The 16,975-nt window shown below is 39.2% G+C and overlaps 1 protein-coding gene across 3 annotated transcripts in view; it reads left to right on the forward strand.

Annotated features, from left to right (window-relative positions):
* sptb (spectrin, beta, erythrocytic) overlaps positions 1–16,961 on the forward strand; it is a 60,353-nt gene extending 43,392 nt beyond the window's left edge. For all 3 annotated transcript variants that reach the window (XM_041060572.1, XM_041060571.1, XM_041060573.1), the window contains 18 exons: positions 3,372–3,638; positions 4,112–4,336; positions 4,950–5,039; positions 5,340–5,630; positions 5,992–6,122; positions 6,668–6,872; positions 7,039–7,262; positions 7,566–7,716; positions 7,962–8,206; positions 8,864–9,002; positions 9,365–9,449; positions 9,917–10,113; positions 10,336–10,418; positions 11,162–11,225; positions 11,430–11,686; positions 12,561–12,734; positions 13,319–13,361; positions 13,892–16,961. In XM_041060572.1, the coding sequence (XP_040916506.1) occupies positions 3,372–3,638; positions 4,112–4,336; positions 4,950–5,039; positions 5,340–5,630; positions 5,992–6,122; positions 6,668–6,872; positions 7,039–7,262; positions 7,566–7,716; positions 7,962–8,206; positions 8,864–9,002; positions 9,365–9,449; positions 9,917–10,113; positions 10,336–10,418; positions 11,162–11,225; positions 11,430–11,686; positions 12,561–12,734; positions 13,319–13,361; positions 13,892–14,083 (3,063 nt within the window). In that variant the 3' untranslated portion in view covers positions 14,084–16,961. The remainder of the gene's footprint in view (positions 1–3,371; positions 3,639–4,111; positions 4,337–4,949; positions 5,040–5,339; positions 5,631–5,991; positions 6,123–6,667; positions 6,873–7,038; positions 7,263–7,565; positions 7,717–7,961; positions 8,207–8,863; positions 9,003–9,364; positions 9,450–9,916; positions 10,114–10,335; positions 10,419–11,161; positions 11,226–11,429; positions 11,687–12,560; positions 12,735–13,318; positions 13,362–13,891) is intronic.
* The last annotated feature ends 14 nt before the right edge of the window (positions 16,962–16,975 follow it).

Below are 16,975 nucleotides of genomic sequence, written 5' to 3' on the forward strand. Positions count from 1 at the left end.
CAAAATGTCATAAAAAACGTCATAGTATAGTAAGGCGTCAAAATCGGCCAAAAAAAGTCAAAAAAATTTTTGACCTCAAAATGTCATAAAAAACGTCATAGTATAGTAAGGCGTCAAAATCGGCCAAAAAAAGTCAAAAAAATTTTTGACCTCAAAATGTCATAAAAAACGTCATAGTATAGTAAGGCGTCAAAATCGGCCAAAAAAAGTCAAAAAAAATTTTGACCTCAAAATGTCATAAAAAACGTCATAGTATAGTAAGGCGTTTTTTTCGGCCAAAAAAAGTCAAAAATATTTTTGACCTCAAAATGTCATAAAAAACGTCATAGTATAGTAAGGCGTCAAAATCGGCCAAAAAAAGTCAAAATTTTTTTTGACCTCAAAATGTCATAAAAAACGTCATAGTATAGTAAGGCGTTTTTTTCGGCCAAAAAAAGTCAAAAATTTTTTTGACCTCAAAATGTCATAAAAAACGTCATAGTATAGTAAGGCGTTTTTTTCGGCCAAAAAAAGTCAAAAATTTTTTTGACCTCAAAATGTCATAAAAAACGTCATAGTATAGTAAGGCGTCAAAATCGGCCAAAAAAAGTCAAAAATTTTTTTGACCTCAAAATGTCATAAAAAACGTCATAGTATAGTAAGATGTCAAATTCGGCCAAAAAAAGTCAAAAATTTTTTTGACCTCAAAATGTCATAAAAAACGTCATAGTATAGGAAGGCGTTTTTTTCGGCCAAAAAAAGTCAAAAAATTTTTTGACCTCAAAATGTCATAAAAAACGTCATAGTATAGTAAGGCGTCAAAATCGGCCAAAAAAGGTCAAAATTTTTTTGACCTCAAAATGTCATAAAAAACGTCATAGTATAGTAAGGCGTTTTTTTCGGCCAAAAAAAGTCAAAAATTTTTTTGACCTCAAAATGTCATAAAAAACGTCATAGTATAGTAAGGCGTCAAAATCGGCCAAAAAAAGTCAAAAATTTTTTTGACCTCAAAATGTCATAAAAAACGTCATAGTATAGTAAGGCGTCAAAATCGGCCAAAAAAAGTCAAAATTTTTTTTGACCTCAAAATGTCATAAAAAACGTCATAGTATAGTAAGGCGTTTTTTTCGGCCAAAAAAAGTCAAAAATTTTTTTGACCTCAAAATGTCATAAAAAACGTCATAGTATAGTAAGGCGTTTTTTTCGGCCAAAAAAAGTCAAAAATTTTTTTGACCTCAAAATGTCATAAAAAACGTCATAGTATAGTAAGGCGTCAAAATCGGCCAAAAAAAGTCAAAAAAATTTTTGACCTCAAAATGTCATAAAAAACGTCATAGTATAGTAAGGCGTCAAAATCGGCCAAAAAAGGTCAAAATTTTTTTTGACCTCAAAATGTCAGAAAAAACGTCATAGTATAGTAAGGCGTTTTTTTCGGCTAAAAAAAAGTCAAAAAATTTTTTGACCTCAAAATGTCATAAAAAACGTCATAGTATAGTAAGGCGTTTTTTTCGGCCAAAAAAAGTCAAAAAATTTTTTGACCTCAAAATGTCATAAAAAACGTCATAGTATAGTAAGGCGTCAAAATCGGCCAAAAAAAGTCAAAATTTTTTTTGACCTCAAAATGTCATAAAAAACGTCATAGTATAGTAAGGCGTTTTTTTTTCGGCCAAAAAAATTCAAAATTTTTTTTGACCTCAAAATGTCATAAAAAACGTCATAGTATAGTAAGACGTTTTTTTCGGCCAAAAAAAGTCAAAATTTTTTTTGACCTCAAAATGTCATAAAAAACGTCATAGTATAGTAAGGCGTCAAAATCGGCCAAAAAAAGTCAAAAATTTTTTTGACCTCAAAATGTCATAAAAAACGTCATAGTATAGTAAGGCGTTTTTTTCGGCCAAAAAAAGTCAAAAAATTTTTTGACCTCAAAATGTCATAAAAACGTCATAGTATAGTAAGGCGTCAAAATCGGCCAAAAAAAGTCAAAATTTTTTTTGACCTCAAAATGTCATAAAAAACGTCATAGTATAGTAAGGCGTCAAAATCGGCCAAAAAAAGTCAAAAAAATTTTTGACCTCAAAATGTCATAAAAAACGTCATAGTATAGTAAGACGTTTTTTTCGGCCAAAAAAAGTCAAAATTTTTTTTGACCTCAAAATGTCATAAAAAACGTCATAGTATAGTAAGGCGTCAAAATCGGCAAAAAAAAGTCAAAAACTTTTTTGACCTCAAAATGTCATAAAAAACGTCATAGTATAGTAAGACGTCAAAATCGGCCAAAAAAAGTCAAAAATTTTTTTGACCTCAAAATGTCATGAAAAACGTCATAGTATAGTAAGGCGTCAAAATCGGCCAAAAAAAGTCAAAAAAATTTTTGACCTCAAAATGTCATAAAAAACATCATAGTATAGTAAGGCGTCAAAATCGGTCAAAGAAAGTCATTTTTTAAAACGGCCTCATAATGTCATAAAAATGGTCATAGTATAGTAAAACGTCAAAATCGGCCAAAAAAAGTCAAAATTTTTTTTACCTCAAAATGTCATAAAAATGGTCATAGTATAGTAAAACGTCAAAATCGGCCAAAAAAAGTCAAATTTTTTTTTACCTCAAAATGTCATAAAAATGGTCATAGTATAGTAAGGCGTCAAAATCGGCCAAAAAAAGTCATATTTTAGTATGACCTGAAAATGTCATAAAAAATGTGTGGTTTATGTAGCTGCATGTAGCTGCCGCTTAGCTTGCTAGCCTAGCTTATTAGCCGTAGGCTAGCTCGGTTGCTCCTTGCCAAATGGCTGGGTTCTCGGCCGGCTGACCCGTAGAGTAACCGCCTCTTCGCCAAACATTCAAAGTACAGTCCCACTAAAATCCAAGCTCAAATTCCCATGGTTTGGTGACAAAACCGACTCCCCGAAACCAATGGGTGACGTCATGGGTGCTACCTCCATGTCTTATACAGTCTATGGGTGCGATGATAATGCCGGGGGGGGGGGGGGGGGCGGGGGCGATGCAAGGGGGGGTGCGCCCCACTATTTGAGAAGGACTGTACAGTAAGCAAGAAAAATAGTGAGTTAGAAAGCAAAACAGATTTAAAGATTCAGAGATTTCATTTGTCCCATGCAGAGAAGCTGTGCTAAAAAGTTAAAATGCAATCGAGAATTTAAAAAAAAAATTACGTTTTGTAATTTGGGTGAACGGGTTTGTTGTCTGTTTTATAAAACATTTTAGCACAAAATTTTATGAAATTATTGCATTTGTGATGCATATTACAGTAGATATTTGCATTTACCTTTACCCTTTTTACTTACGTTCATCCCCAATTACAAAGTCAGGTAAAACACCGTGTAGTATTTTCCCCCTTCCAATGTTTTCTTCTCTGTGTGTTTTCGTGGATACAGGAGGGTCAGGAGCTCATGGAGTCCAAGCCTGAGTTTGAGCCCATTGTGAAGGAACGCCTGGCCAAGCTCCACGAGCTGTGGGACAAACTGGAGTCCACCACCCAGGAGAAGGCCCGGCTGCTGTTTGATGCCAACCGCTCCGAGCTTTTTGACCAGAGCCTGGCTGACATGAAGAAGTGGCTTGGTGAGCTGCAGCAGCAGCTACAGAGCGGAGACGAGGATGTTAAAGACCTGACCAGTGCCAACATCCTACTCAAGAAGCATCAGGTCTGTGTCTTTGTAGCATTATGCTGTATAAAATTTCTATGCTTCCTGTGACTGAATTCCTCAGGTCTTAAATCATATTGGGTTAAATCTCTCCATGGGAGTGAATAAATTATAGTTTAAGTGTTAGCTTATGTGGTTTCTTAGGATTAACCTTGAGTGAATGAGCATCTGTGCTGGATCTGTATTTATGTTTGTTTGCAAACAAAAATCTTAAATCTAAATCTTAATGTGTAAAAACATCATATTTGTCAGAAAGAAAAACAAGAACCCCAAAAGTTAAATTAAATTATGTTATAGTCGGTAGAGCACTGGTAAAACTTTAACTAAATCAGAGATTTAAAACCGTGATTAAGCTCAGTTTCACATATAAAAAGGCAAAACTAACTTTAGGTGAGTTTACCCTCCACTATATCCTGATTAGGCTTTCTGAAAGGCTATTCATCTTTTTCTCTAATCATATCTGCCTGTGCCAGATGACAGAGAACCAGGTGCGTGACCGGGGAAGGGAGCTGGAGGAGCTCCAGGAGGCCGTCAGGAAGCACGGCGGAGGCAGGGAGGATCAGTCGGAGCTGGAGGCCGAGCAACAGGCCCTGCAGAGGGACTTCCAGCAGCTCCTCACACCTCTGGCTCAGCGCAAAGGCAAGCTGGAGGCCGCCAAGGCTGTCCATCAATTCTACAGAGACCTGGCCGATGAGCTTGTAAGCATGGATCCAATTTCAGAGCAAAATGAAAGTGTTGAAACTTCCTGCTTTCACAAATGATTGATAGCACAAAATTAGAATAAAGAGTGTTAGATTTTAAAGGAGCTGGATTAATGTTAGTTTTTGAATGACAGCCAGATAACACCCTTTGGGACTTAAATTTTTAGAAATATTGAAGCCTGAACTTCAAGGGGTGTTTTTTATCCTTCCCAAAATAATAACTTATTAATTTGGAAATGAAGTTTTCAATTACAGTATGTACACTCAGTGTGCAAGATAGTAAGACCACCAGCTCTCTCCATGAAATTGACTCTCCAGGTGAATCTGGGTAAAAGCTTTAATCCCTTATTGGTTTCACTACCTAAATCCACTTTAGTCAGGTGGAGGAGACAGCTTAAAGAAGGATTTTTACTGTTTGAGTTTTGGAGACATTTTGGAAAGGGGTAAAAAAAATCAATATAATTGAGTCCGTCCTAACATTTTTTAAATACTGGTACAAATCTGAGATCTGTGAGGCTGTTTTCAAAAAAGAAACCAGTGTCTACTCTTTTCTTTCTTTATTGTGGTAAACTCCTTTTCCTTCGCCATCCTCTTCTTTCCTGTCTCTCAGCTCTGGATAGAGGAGAGGATGCCCCTGGCAATGTCAGAAGAGCATGGCCACAATCTTCAAACTGTGCAAATGCTGCTGAAGAAGAACCAGGTAGGCATCCCCTGTAGGAAATATGATGCGGTTAGCTGTAAATCGTAACTTTTAGTGCTGCATTTAATGGAGCCCAATGTGATATCTTCAAATTGCTTGTTTGGTTCTTATACTACTCAAAAAACAAAAGATATTCAGTTTACGGTGATACATGAAAAAGAAAAGCAGCAATGGTTTATAGCAAAAGGCATTAATCAACTATCAGTAAATTTAGTGCCACTTGGACACTAAGCTCTATCACATTGTCTCTATGGTGATGCTTGACACTCACCTTTTCTTGTCTTGTTTTCTGTCCATCAGACATTACAGAGGGAGATCGAGGGCCACCAGCCTCGCATGGACGAAGTTCTGGAGCGAGGAAGGAGGATGGCGGCCGCCGCCAGCACAGAGGACAGGCCGGAGGCAGAGCGTATCACGGACCAGCTAAAGGAGCTGGAGGAGGCGTGGGCCCGGCTGCAGGATGAGATGGCTAAGCGCCGGGAGAGGCTGAATGGCTCCAACTTGGCGCAGCAGTACTACAACGACGCAGATGAGGCTGAAGCCTGGATAGGGGAGCAGGAGCTTTACATGATCGCTGATGAAAAGGCCAAGGTGAGAAGCAGAAACGACACCGTGCGTGAAAGACACGGAGGCAGGCTGATTACCTCAGGAAAGTGGCAGCAGATGTCTGAAAAACGAATCTTATTATCTAAATCAAAACAAGGCATATCATGTTGTGCAAATACCAAGTGGCACTGCATGCATTAACATGATTACATGGTTAGGGTTTTCTTCAATTAAGTTGACACGCTTTTTCTAAGTGGCAACCTCTATTGAGAGCTCATTTGGAGTATTTTGTTTTGCTTTGATGTGTAGCCTCCTGTCCCTTTTTCGCATAATTTCCTTGCCGTTTTTCTTCTTCCTACTCCTGATTCTTCCTCGTCCTGCTCCTCTTCCTCCTCCATCTCTCCAGGAAGAGCAAAGTGCCATGCTGATGCTAAAGCGCCACATGATCCTTAAGCAGGCGGTGGATGACTATGCCGACTCCATTCAGAAGCTGGCAGACCGTGCCCAAAAGATGTTTGCAGAGGATCATCCTGATGGGTGTGTGCTTTTTAAAAAAAATTGATGTACACACTGAAAGCTTTTAGTTGATTGGGTGGCTTGCTTATATATGTGTGTATGTGTATGTATGTATGTATGTATGTATATATATATATATACATATAATTGATTGGTTTGTTTTTATGCTATTTTTTAGTGGTTTGGTTTTACATTATTTTATTAATGTTGTATTTATGTAGTGTTATTTTAATTGTCCTATTTTAATTTTTATCTTATGGCACTTTGCACTTTTATTGTAAAGCACTTTGTGATCTTTTATCTGTGAAAAGTGCTATATAAATAAAGTTTACTTACTTACTTACTTACTGAAAAAAATTCTCATTGCAACGATGCTAATTCCCTCCTGTTGTCTCAGTCACTTGTGTGATGAGAGACAAGTATGTAAAGTATGAGAATTCCTGTGTCCCTAATCACATACCTCATTTAGGGTAAACGTAAATCCAATCACCCTGCCCTTTTGCTCATTGACTTCATTTTTCCTGCATCTCATTCTCCTTCATCCTCTCCCTTTACCCTGTCTGCAGTGAGGAGATTATCAGGCGACAGGGCCAGGTGGATAAGCAGTACGCAGGGCTGAAGGAGCTGGCAGAAGACCGCAGGAAGAAGCTGGATCACACCTACCACCACTTCCAGCTGAGCCGAGAGGTGGAGGACCTGGAGCACTGGATCGCAGAGAAAGACGTGGTGGCCTCCTCTCAGGAGATGGGCCAGGACCTGGATCACGTCACGGTATTATACGCACAAAAACACACACACACACACACACAAGCGATCTCGCACATACATCATAGACAATCAGGTTTAGTGAACATTTGACCAAACATGATTAGCGCAGTTCACACTAAAACTATTCTTTTCTGTTAATTTTTTTAACATACCTATCTTTTCCCTTCAGCTTCTGAGGGACAAGTTCAGAGAGTTTGCGCGGGAGACGGGGATGGTGGGACAGGAACGAGTGGACACTGTCAACCAGACGATAGACGAGCTGATCGAAGCTGGCCACAGCGAGGCAGCCACCATGGCAGAGTGGAAAGACAGTGTCAATGACAGCTGGGCTGATCTGCTGGAGCTCATCGACACTCGCGCTCAGCTCCTCACAGCGAATTACGACCTGCTCAAGTAAGGAAAACAGTATTGATGTACCAGACAATGAGCATGAGGACAAGCAGTTATCCGGACTGATGCCATCAAGTTTTCATGTCTGATCCTGTAAACAAGTTAGAATGATATTGATAGCGAGAGTATTTATGCTGTGGCTTGACTAATGACATCAAACCGTAAAAACATCTGGATGCAATAACAATGTCACAAAGAATTCAAACTGAATATGTTAACAACAGTTTATAGTAAGTAGGGTGACGTTGTGATGATAATACACACAGAGACAAAGACAGTGAGTGATCGATCAACTTTTTTTTTAAGGTACTTTGATGATGGGAAGGAGTTGGTGGCTCAGATCCACGAGAAGCAGAAAGAGCTGCCTGATGATGTGGGAGAGGACTTCAGCAAAGCTGAGTCTTTCCACAGAATGCATGCTGCCTTTGAGAGAGACATCACCGCTCTAGGCAAACAGGTACAACACAGGGGATCAGTCTTTTTGCTCTGAAGGAGCACAGCAGGCAGGGGCCGAGAGGCAAACACTGATGATTCATATCTAGAATGCTGCAATAGTAAGGCAACTGTGAAAACTTTTCTCAAACTGTGAGAAACTGTGGTGTCTTTTTTCCTTCCCAGTTACTTTCGTACTTACTTATAATGTAATTGATTCCTTTTTCAAATTAACTGCAGTGATTTGAGTCCTGATTCTCCTCCCTCCAGGTTCAGCAGTTCCAAGAGACAGCTGCAAGGCTTCATGCCCAGTACGCAGGGGACAAGGCCGACGCCATCCAGGCCACAGAGCGGGAGGTGGTGGAAGCATGGAAGGGCTTGCTGGACGCTTGCGACGGCCGCAGGGCACGACTAGTAGACACAGCTGAGAAGTTCCGCTTTTTCACCATGGTCCGAGACCTGATGGCCTGGATGGAGAGCATCATTCAGCAGATAGAGACTCAGGAGAAACCCAGGTGAGCATACCTCAGACATCTGTTGGCGAACCATTCCATAAAATGTATGTCTTGGACAATTTTTTTTCTCCAAAGAGAAATCAGATTGAGACAACTGAAAAACAAACTTGAAACTGTGCCCTTTGTGTTTGAGTTTCTTTTTTTCTAAGTGGAGACCTGAGTCAAACCTTGACCTTTGAGTAATTGTTTAACTTGTAATTTACGTTCAGTTTTTTTTTGGGGGGCCTATTTCTGTACTTAAAGATACATATACAACACTGCAGATAAAGGCATCAACTGTAAAAATCATGTCATGTATATGTTATCCAATAAATAAGAGAACATTTTTCCCATATCTTTCCCATATTCTTTTTTCTCAGATTATTAAAGGTGCAATAAGTGATTTTTTAAAATTGTCCCAATGCAGAAAAAAAGCTGTAATTCATTTTTTAGAGCAAAAAAAAAAACATACAGTACAATATTTTAAGCTGTATATTATCTATTTATTTTACTAGTATAAAGATAGACTGCATAACTACAGTATTTTTGTATTAGATACAGGAAATAGTAAACTTGCCAGAACGGCATTATTATTGTTGCAGTTCTAGTTCTTGCCAACAGAGGTAGATAAACTTCATGCATTACCTGTTATTATTTCATATCCCTCCTCTGCATCAGGGATGTCTCATCCGTGGAGCTCCTGCAGAAGTATCACCAGGGGATCCGCTCAGAGATTGAGGCCAGGGGAGCCAAATTCACAGACTGCATAGACCTCGGCAAGGCCATGCTGACACGCAAGCACCGAGACTCTGCTGAGGTGAGGCTTCAGCAGCAAAGACAGCTTCTTTTCATCCTCAGCTGGGCCTCAAATTGCTGCTTTCATTAGATTTAATTACTTTTCTGGGAGTGATTGTTCTTGTCTGGCACAATGGAACCAATTGGAAGGCCACGAAAGAAAAAATTCCACTCATCTTACACTCATCAGGGAGACTATAAAGCAAACACTAATTAGAAATGGAAGAGCCAAAAGAATTTAAATGAGCAATTGACCCCGGCTTGAATTTAACGTTGGGTTAATTACTTCACAATACAAATTCTTCGAGGATAATAGCCAGTCTTCGGGCTGAGTTGTTTAATAATGCTGATATGTAACTGCGACTGTATAACTGATTGTGTCAGATCAAAGAGAAGCTGGCGCAGCTGATCGAGAAAAGGAAGGAGATGATGTTCAAGTGGGACGACAGATGGGACTGGCTCAGACTCTGTGAGTAAAACTACACTCACCTTATTGGTCCATACTCAAACCTAAAAACAAATCCTGTACCGGCACTTCCTTTCATCTTCTTTTAAATGCTAATGCTAACAATCTACTCATCTTTTGCAAATAGTTGAAAATAGTCTGACTAATAGTAACAGTCTCACTTTATGCAAATTCCACTTTCATAATTTCTCAAAATGTCTTCACCTTCTAAAAAATGTCCTCACTTTCCAAAATTACCACATAATGAAGATCATTGACCTTAACCCTAAACTTAATGTAACCTAAATCTAACCTTAACCATAAAACCAAGATTTATTGGATAACCAGCATTTTGTCCACAAACAGGAGGTGTGACTGCATAGACAGAATAGTTCAAATACTGGTTTGGTTTATGAAAACCCAAAGGTTGTATTTTTAAAATGCTTATACTTTAAAATGCTCACCATGTCCCCTGTCTTCATTAAATCCAGTGCTGGAGGTGTGTCAGTTTGCACGGGACGCCTCGGTGGCGGAGGCCTGGCTGATCGCCCAGGAGCCGTACGTGACCAGTAAGGACCTGGGCCACACTGTGGATGAGGTCGAGAAACTCCTGAAGAGGCACGAGGCCTTCGAGAAATCCACTGCCACTTGGGAGGAGCGCTTCTCTGCACTGGAGCGACTCACTACAGTACGGAGAAATCTCAGACATTATTGACAATAATTTGATTACAAATACATGAATCATAACACTGCATAACATTGCTAAAAATCACAATCGCTTAAAAAAAAAAACAAGAACTTGAATATGAATGATATCTGAATATGATGCCAGTCATGTATTTGACTTCGTTTACTAAATTAGAGCACATAATGAATTAGAGACTGATTCCAATTTAATGCTGTGTTGCAGCTGGAGCTGTTGGAGCTGAGGAAGCAGCAACAGGAGATGCAGCAGTTCCTTAAAGAAGAGCAGCGCTCAGATAAGGATAGCAGGTGCACACACATGCACAACAACACACAAGCATTCATGTATATACTATACATGCATAAATACACCATATGCACAGACGTACATACTGTGCATACAGAATAATTTGTCAACAATCATCCTCTGGAAAGGATATGTGTGATACTCTTTATTTTTTTATGGTCAACAAATGAAAAGACCAAAGCCACCAATGAATTGATGCTAGCAAGTACTATCAGTGTATCTAAAGCCTGATGAGCCTCATTCCTCTCTGCTACAGAGCACCACTGTTGTCCGTAAATTAAAAACACAAATCAGTGAGCCACACCACTGCACTGGCTGACATGTTCCGTTGTGGCCATTAACACGAGCACTGGAGTTTATTTTGAGTTAATCCCACATACGCTGTCCTGCTGCCTAAATACTCACTAGTGTAACAAATCTGCAGCTGAAGACAAGGCAGAAAAAAGCAGCTTGCCTTTAAAAAAAAAAAAAAGAAAAGAAAATATACATTCATGACCCATTTTAAAGAATTACACGCTAGGAACACACACTGGGGCTTGAATCTGAGAGCCAGAGAAAAGGTTGGAGAAGTCAAAAAGTATTTAGAGGCAGACAAACACATCGCTGGCTTTGGTCTTTTCAACCTTGTCCTTTTAACTTTCAAGTAGTGACACACAGTCTCTCTCACACACACACACACACTCATATTCACCTGCTGCTCTTAAAGGTCTCTAATGCAGACCCCATGCTGCCCTCTTTCCTCCAGGAGAGAAGACACAGGCTTTGTAGAAGAATCTTCTCAACTCTACACTATTGAGGAACAAACTTTGGTAAGTAACTACACTTTTACTCTGCTCATGTCCTCTCTACTTTATAATAATGTGACCTCTGTTCAAGCATACTGGAATGTTTTAAAAATAATTACAGATGCACAAGGGCACACTCTGCTCTGCTCACCTCTGTAAACATGCAGGTTGATTTCGCCCGTCTCATTCTGTCCCTGTTGGTTTCTGTCTCCGTCTTTTCTCCTCCAGTCTGGTTCTGGTGCGGTTGAACCCAGTTCAGGTCAGCTGGAGGGGGCGGCTGGTGACTCCACTGTACCCATAGAGTCAGAGATGAGAGAGAGTGGCTCTCTGGAGCTGGAGCCCTCTGTCTCAGTAGTGACCCCGAAAGAACCAGAGAGGGCTGCCACCATGCCCATGGAGGCCCTCAGAGCCCAGACTGTGCTGCAGGAGGGCCTGCTGAGCCGCAAACATGATGTGGAGGGCTCAGGAAAGAAGGCTTCAAACAGGTAGATAACAAGGATTATATTACTGTTTAAGCCCATTTACTATGTAATGTTGTCTTTACAGCACTCTACTACCCAGGCATTAATTTGCTTACATTAATTTCTGTAAGTTAGTAAAATCTACTAGCATGTTTGAAAACTTGCTTATGTAAATAACCTCACATATTGTGAACTTTTTAAATCAATCTGCACTGAAACACCATTACTATGCAACGAGTCTTCTGGGGAATAATAAATCACTTAAATCCCAAGGAAAGGACTATGCTTATTTCTGGATAAATATATTAAATATAAAACCAAATAAGCCAATTTAACTAAAACAATTAACTTAGTCAGGAAACAAGGCTAATAAATCTCTACAAGCAGGTTGTGTTTTGGACAGATGTGAGACTGAATTACTACAGACAAGTAGCTGACGAAAGTCCTGCAGCCTCACAGCGTCTGATAATTGTGACATTAGGCATCATTCAAAAACAGCAGCAAAACCAAAAATATTAACATCTGCTTCTCAATTTAAAGTTAGTGTAGATAATGTTATCAATGGAATATCAATGGAAGTATCTGTGCTTTTATCCAAATCCAGTTTGCAGCAATGCTGCTGCAAGTCAACTTTTGTTTATACACAAGCAAACCAAAAAAAAGTTTTGCTTTTTTTCCCCAAACACGTGACAGGTCTCTTACAGAGAATCTGGCCTCGTTCCTCTTGATACAATTTGATAAAAATTGATTAACATTTACAGTTGTTACAGAGCTGTGAGTTACTGCTCTCCTTTTTCTTATTTAATCGAATGAATTCATTTTGCATTATTGTGAGAAATTATCCACCTGAATGGATCAATATTAAAGTCCTCGGTCTGTCCCTCCTCCTCACTCTCAGGTCATGGAACAACTTGTACTGTGTGCTGAAGCCAGGTCAGCTCTCAGCCTATAAGGATGCCAAAAGCTTTGGGCATGGAGTGACATATCATGGTGAAGACCCTCTGTCCCTCAGTAACGCCAGCTGGGAAATCCTCACCAACTATAAGAAAAAGAAGCATGTTGCCAAACTACGGTGAGGATCCATCCTCTCCATCTTCAGTTTTTCTCACTGTTAAAGGAATAGTTTGACATTTTGGGAAATATGGTTATTTGCTTTCTTGCCAAGAGTTAGATGTTGATTAGTGAGATAATATTTTTTTTAACCACTGGACAGAGCCAGGCTAGCTGTTTCTCCATCTTTCCTGTCTTTATGCTAAGCAGATATTAGAGTGGTATTTGATTTCTCACTTCTTGTGTAACTCTTAGCAAGGAAGTGAATAAGCCTATTTTCCAAAGGGTCAAAATATGCCCTTAAATCGAAAATACTGAAAAGATCGGAGCATAATGCAAACTAACCCTCCTGAGCTCTTTAAGTCTTTATGTAACACACATTAATTTTGGATAAATCATTTCTGGATTACATTTTTTGGCTCAAAATGGAAGACACATTTTGTTTTAGCACTAAAGGATTAGTTAAGGATTTGAAAAATTTGAGTTTCGTACAGGAATTTCGGGGAATCTGATTTTCTCTTTATTTTACTCTCATTGTCAAAAATTGTTCCTCTAGCATTTCTTCAGACAAAAAAATTTAACTTCACTTTCCTTTCTCTCTCACAGTCTTGGCGACAGCAGTGAATATTTGTTCCAGTGTAAAGACGAGGTGAGTTTTTAACCAACCGAGAGTTAACAATGAATAACTTTTAACAGCTTTCCGTTAATCACACAAGACTGCCTACTCTGGACTTGGCTGCTCTAAAAGTATGTAATCATGTAATCTTTGACCCTGTAAAGCAGTGGCCACGGGGTACAGCGCTGCATACGGAACATACATATTTACATTTCATTTTATAAGCAGTTACAGTTTGACATCCTGGCCCCTGTAAAGTAATTTTTCAAGGTTATTCATGTAAGTAACTGACATAAATAAGGTTATTCACATTTCTCTCTGAATTACCACCAGTGTGAGGTTTACCCTATGGAGATCATTAAGTTTTACAAATTAAAATAGTGAGTGAGGCTCTTTTTTATATATATATTTCCATGAATGAGCTCTTCCAAAAGTTTCATTTTTTAAAAGCATGACCACCATTTACTCAAACAGACCAAGAGACAAAAACACACACTGTCCCACTGGAGCTAAACTTCCCTTTGTAAGCTGTGGTGTGTGTGTGTTTTTGTGTTTCATTTCAGGAGGAGCTCCAGCGTTGGAGCCAGGCCATGGAGAAGGCCATTCAGCCCCTGGCAGCGGAGGAGGCGTCGGGGCCCTCAGGGGCCAAAACCCACAGCCTGCCCCCTCCCTCCTCCTCAGCTGCCCTCCCTGAGCCCAGCTCTGCCAAGAAAGACAAGGAGAAGAAGTTCAGTCGCTTTGCCAAGAAGAAGTGAAAGGAGATGGGAGGGCCATCAGGAGTGGGGGGGGTTGCCAAGGCAACCTGCAAAGAGAAAGTAGTATTTGTGTACAATCAGTCTGAGCGAGCTTTTTAATCACTAGATTTTTTTATATTATTTTGTGAGAATTAACATAAATATTGTAGTTTAGGTTAAAGCCATTGCTCTTCTGCCTGTATTTAAGTCAGTGTCTCATTGCTAAGGTCCACTTTTTTCTTTGTGTTCTCTTTAACAAATGCCAAATTCAAAGCATTAAATTAAAGCACAGGAATGCTCCTTTCACACTCAACCAAAGAATGTTTGTAAAACTTCTCTTGTGTTACTTTTTGCTTTAGTAAGGCATGCTTTGATACAGCTGTGTACGATATGAAGGCCTGTAATGAACGTAGGGTGACTCAAGAGTACTGAAGCGTACTTTTATTATTTTGCCTTATAAAATGGTTGCGAACTGTAATACTGTGCTGTTTGAATTTGGTGCACTAAATGCTACTCATAGAATTAGAGTGAATTTAACGGGCTTTAAAAAGCTTTGTAAATGCGGTGTAAAGACTTGGTAATGAGCAAACCGTAGTGCAGTGCTTTACAGTGCGCGCACACACACACACACACACCCCAAGTGTAATTGCCGGTATGCAAACTAAACGCTCTATGCACTGTGAAGGGTTTGACTGTTGAGATTTTAAATTGGTGACTGACGACATATGAGCAGATATGACACCACGATCAGCCTGTTTGGAATATAGACTATATTCTCAACTGAGCTGTAGCAGTAGTTATTTCTGTGAACTTGAAATATATTCAACACTTGTGTATTAAACCCTAAACTTCTTATCTATTCATTAACATTTAACATATATACATATACAGTATATCTACAGATGCATGAGGTATGTTTTATGTTAGTTTGATATGGTGCTATTGTGATGTTCTTGAACCTTCAATCAAGACCAACTTGACCTGCCTTATTTGTCTTCAATTTTGGCTTGTAGTAACACATGAAAGTGTACTCTGTTGGTTATACCTGAGGGGTGTTTCATAAAGGTGACTCAGAAATCCAGGTCTGAAAAATGCGAACCTATGAACTGCACTGCTCGCATCAATTCAAGAAACAAACACGCAACACAAGAAAGAAAAAGGGGCGTGTGAGAACACCTGCTTGGAAAGGGAGGGGTGATGGGAGAGGTATTCACTTTGTTGCATTTTGCAACCTCACCTCTAGATGCCACTAAATCCAACACACTGGTCCTTTAATGTGTCAACAAGATGCAGTGCTATTTAAAAAACTTGAAAGGACCCAAACCAAGTCATTTACTTGTAGCAAAGAATAAAGATAATATTTTTTAGAAACTTAAGTTGTAATTCCAGCATAAAGTTAAACCTGAAAACTGGCCCGACCAGACTAACTTCCACTGAAACTTACATGGATGCATAACTTAATGAGCCAACCACGTGTGGGCCCAGGAGCCAAGGTGGTCAACGAAGAGACAGTTTGCATTTCTAGTTCGATAGTCAATCAACACAAAAGTGCAAGATGAACAAAAAGCAAATCAAAACAACCACAAAGCAACTACTAGGAAACATAAAACGACTACAAAGAGATGCAAAATGACATTAAAGTGACACAAAGCTGCAAACTTGGCCGCATTAGTTTTGTCTCTTTCAGTCTAGGGGTCTTGCTGAAGGATAGTGAGCCTTCTATGTGTCTGTGCCCAGGGGCCCATTTTTTATTCATCCATGCTTATCTAAGCCTCCCTCACAAAAAAAAAAAAAATAGGCTGTATTTTCTGAAATAAGACTTGTTTACCTGGTAATTTTGCTTTATAAAACACCCCTCTAGTCTCACAAGCTAGATTTTATTTATCAGAAAAAGCCTGGACCACTATTCAATTTTTTACAGTACCAACCAAAGTCTAGGACAAACTGTGGGTCAGATGAATCTTGACTGCTTTTCCAAACCACACAACAGGACCAGGCATTCTCTCTATCTAAGGCGAGGATCATACAGTAGCAGTATGGAGCTGAGGGAACGTGTCTTTACTTTGAATGTTAGGGAAGAAATAAAGAAGTGAGAATTTGGTACGAGTATAAGACAATAAAGCCATTATAGAAGAATACATTTGAGTTGATATATGCACGCAGGGAATATAGAGTATATACAGTATATGGAACTACATTTATAAATATAAAAACTGGTCACCAGGATGGTGGCTCACACACACTCACACACACACAGCCGTCTTGCCTTGTACTGTGGGCTCTGACCCTGAACTACGATATAACTCAAGTGACCTCATTGAAATGATGGAAGCCAGGTGCAGAAAGATTAACGAGACTGTTCAGCTCAAGAGTTTTCTAGGAAATTTGGTAGCATCATAAAGATCTCTCTCGAGGTTATTTACATGTTCAAAGCAGCGACATAGTTATTAAATTTATTATTTTCTCATGGGCGTCACAAACAAGTAATACAGATGTTTCCGAGCGCAGAGGGCCAGCAGAACATTTTGTCTGTGCTAAAAGTACCAGTAGTCAAATTTTTCTGTTATAAATACACCTTGAAATGGTTTGGGAAACTTGCATCACATGTATTCAGTCTCGTTTTTATTGGTCACTATATCTGTGGTATCTCAAACTTTGACACTTCCTACTCTGTCACCTCCTTCCACTTTGCTTATTCCTCCTCTTCTTCCCTACCTGCCTTTTCTGTTCAGTGGTTTTTAATCTGCATTTTGTACTCTCTAGCTATGTAAAATATCCCCCAAAAATGTTGACAGGAAATATCAAATACATTTTGAGAGAATAAAGTTTAAAAAAAATTCCTGAAACTGTCTGGTTTTGGGTTTATTTATGGACCTCTGCATTAAATTTTTCATGTCTACAGGTGCATCTGTG

The sequence above is a fragment of the Toxotes jaculatrix genome, chromosome 17 (genome assembly GCF_017976425.1).
Source record: "Toxotes jaculatrix isolate fToxJac2 chromosome 17, fToxJac2.pri, whole genome shotgun sequence".
Taxonomy (NCBI): Eukaryota; Metazoa; Chordata; class Actinopteri; family Toxotidae; genus Toxotes; species Toxotes jaculatrix.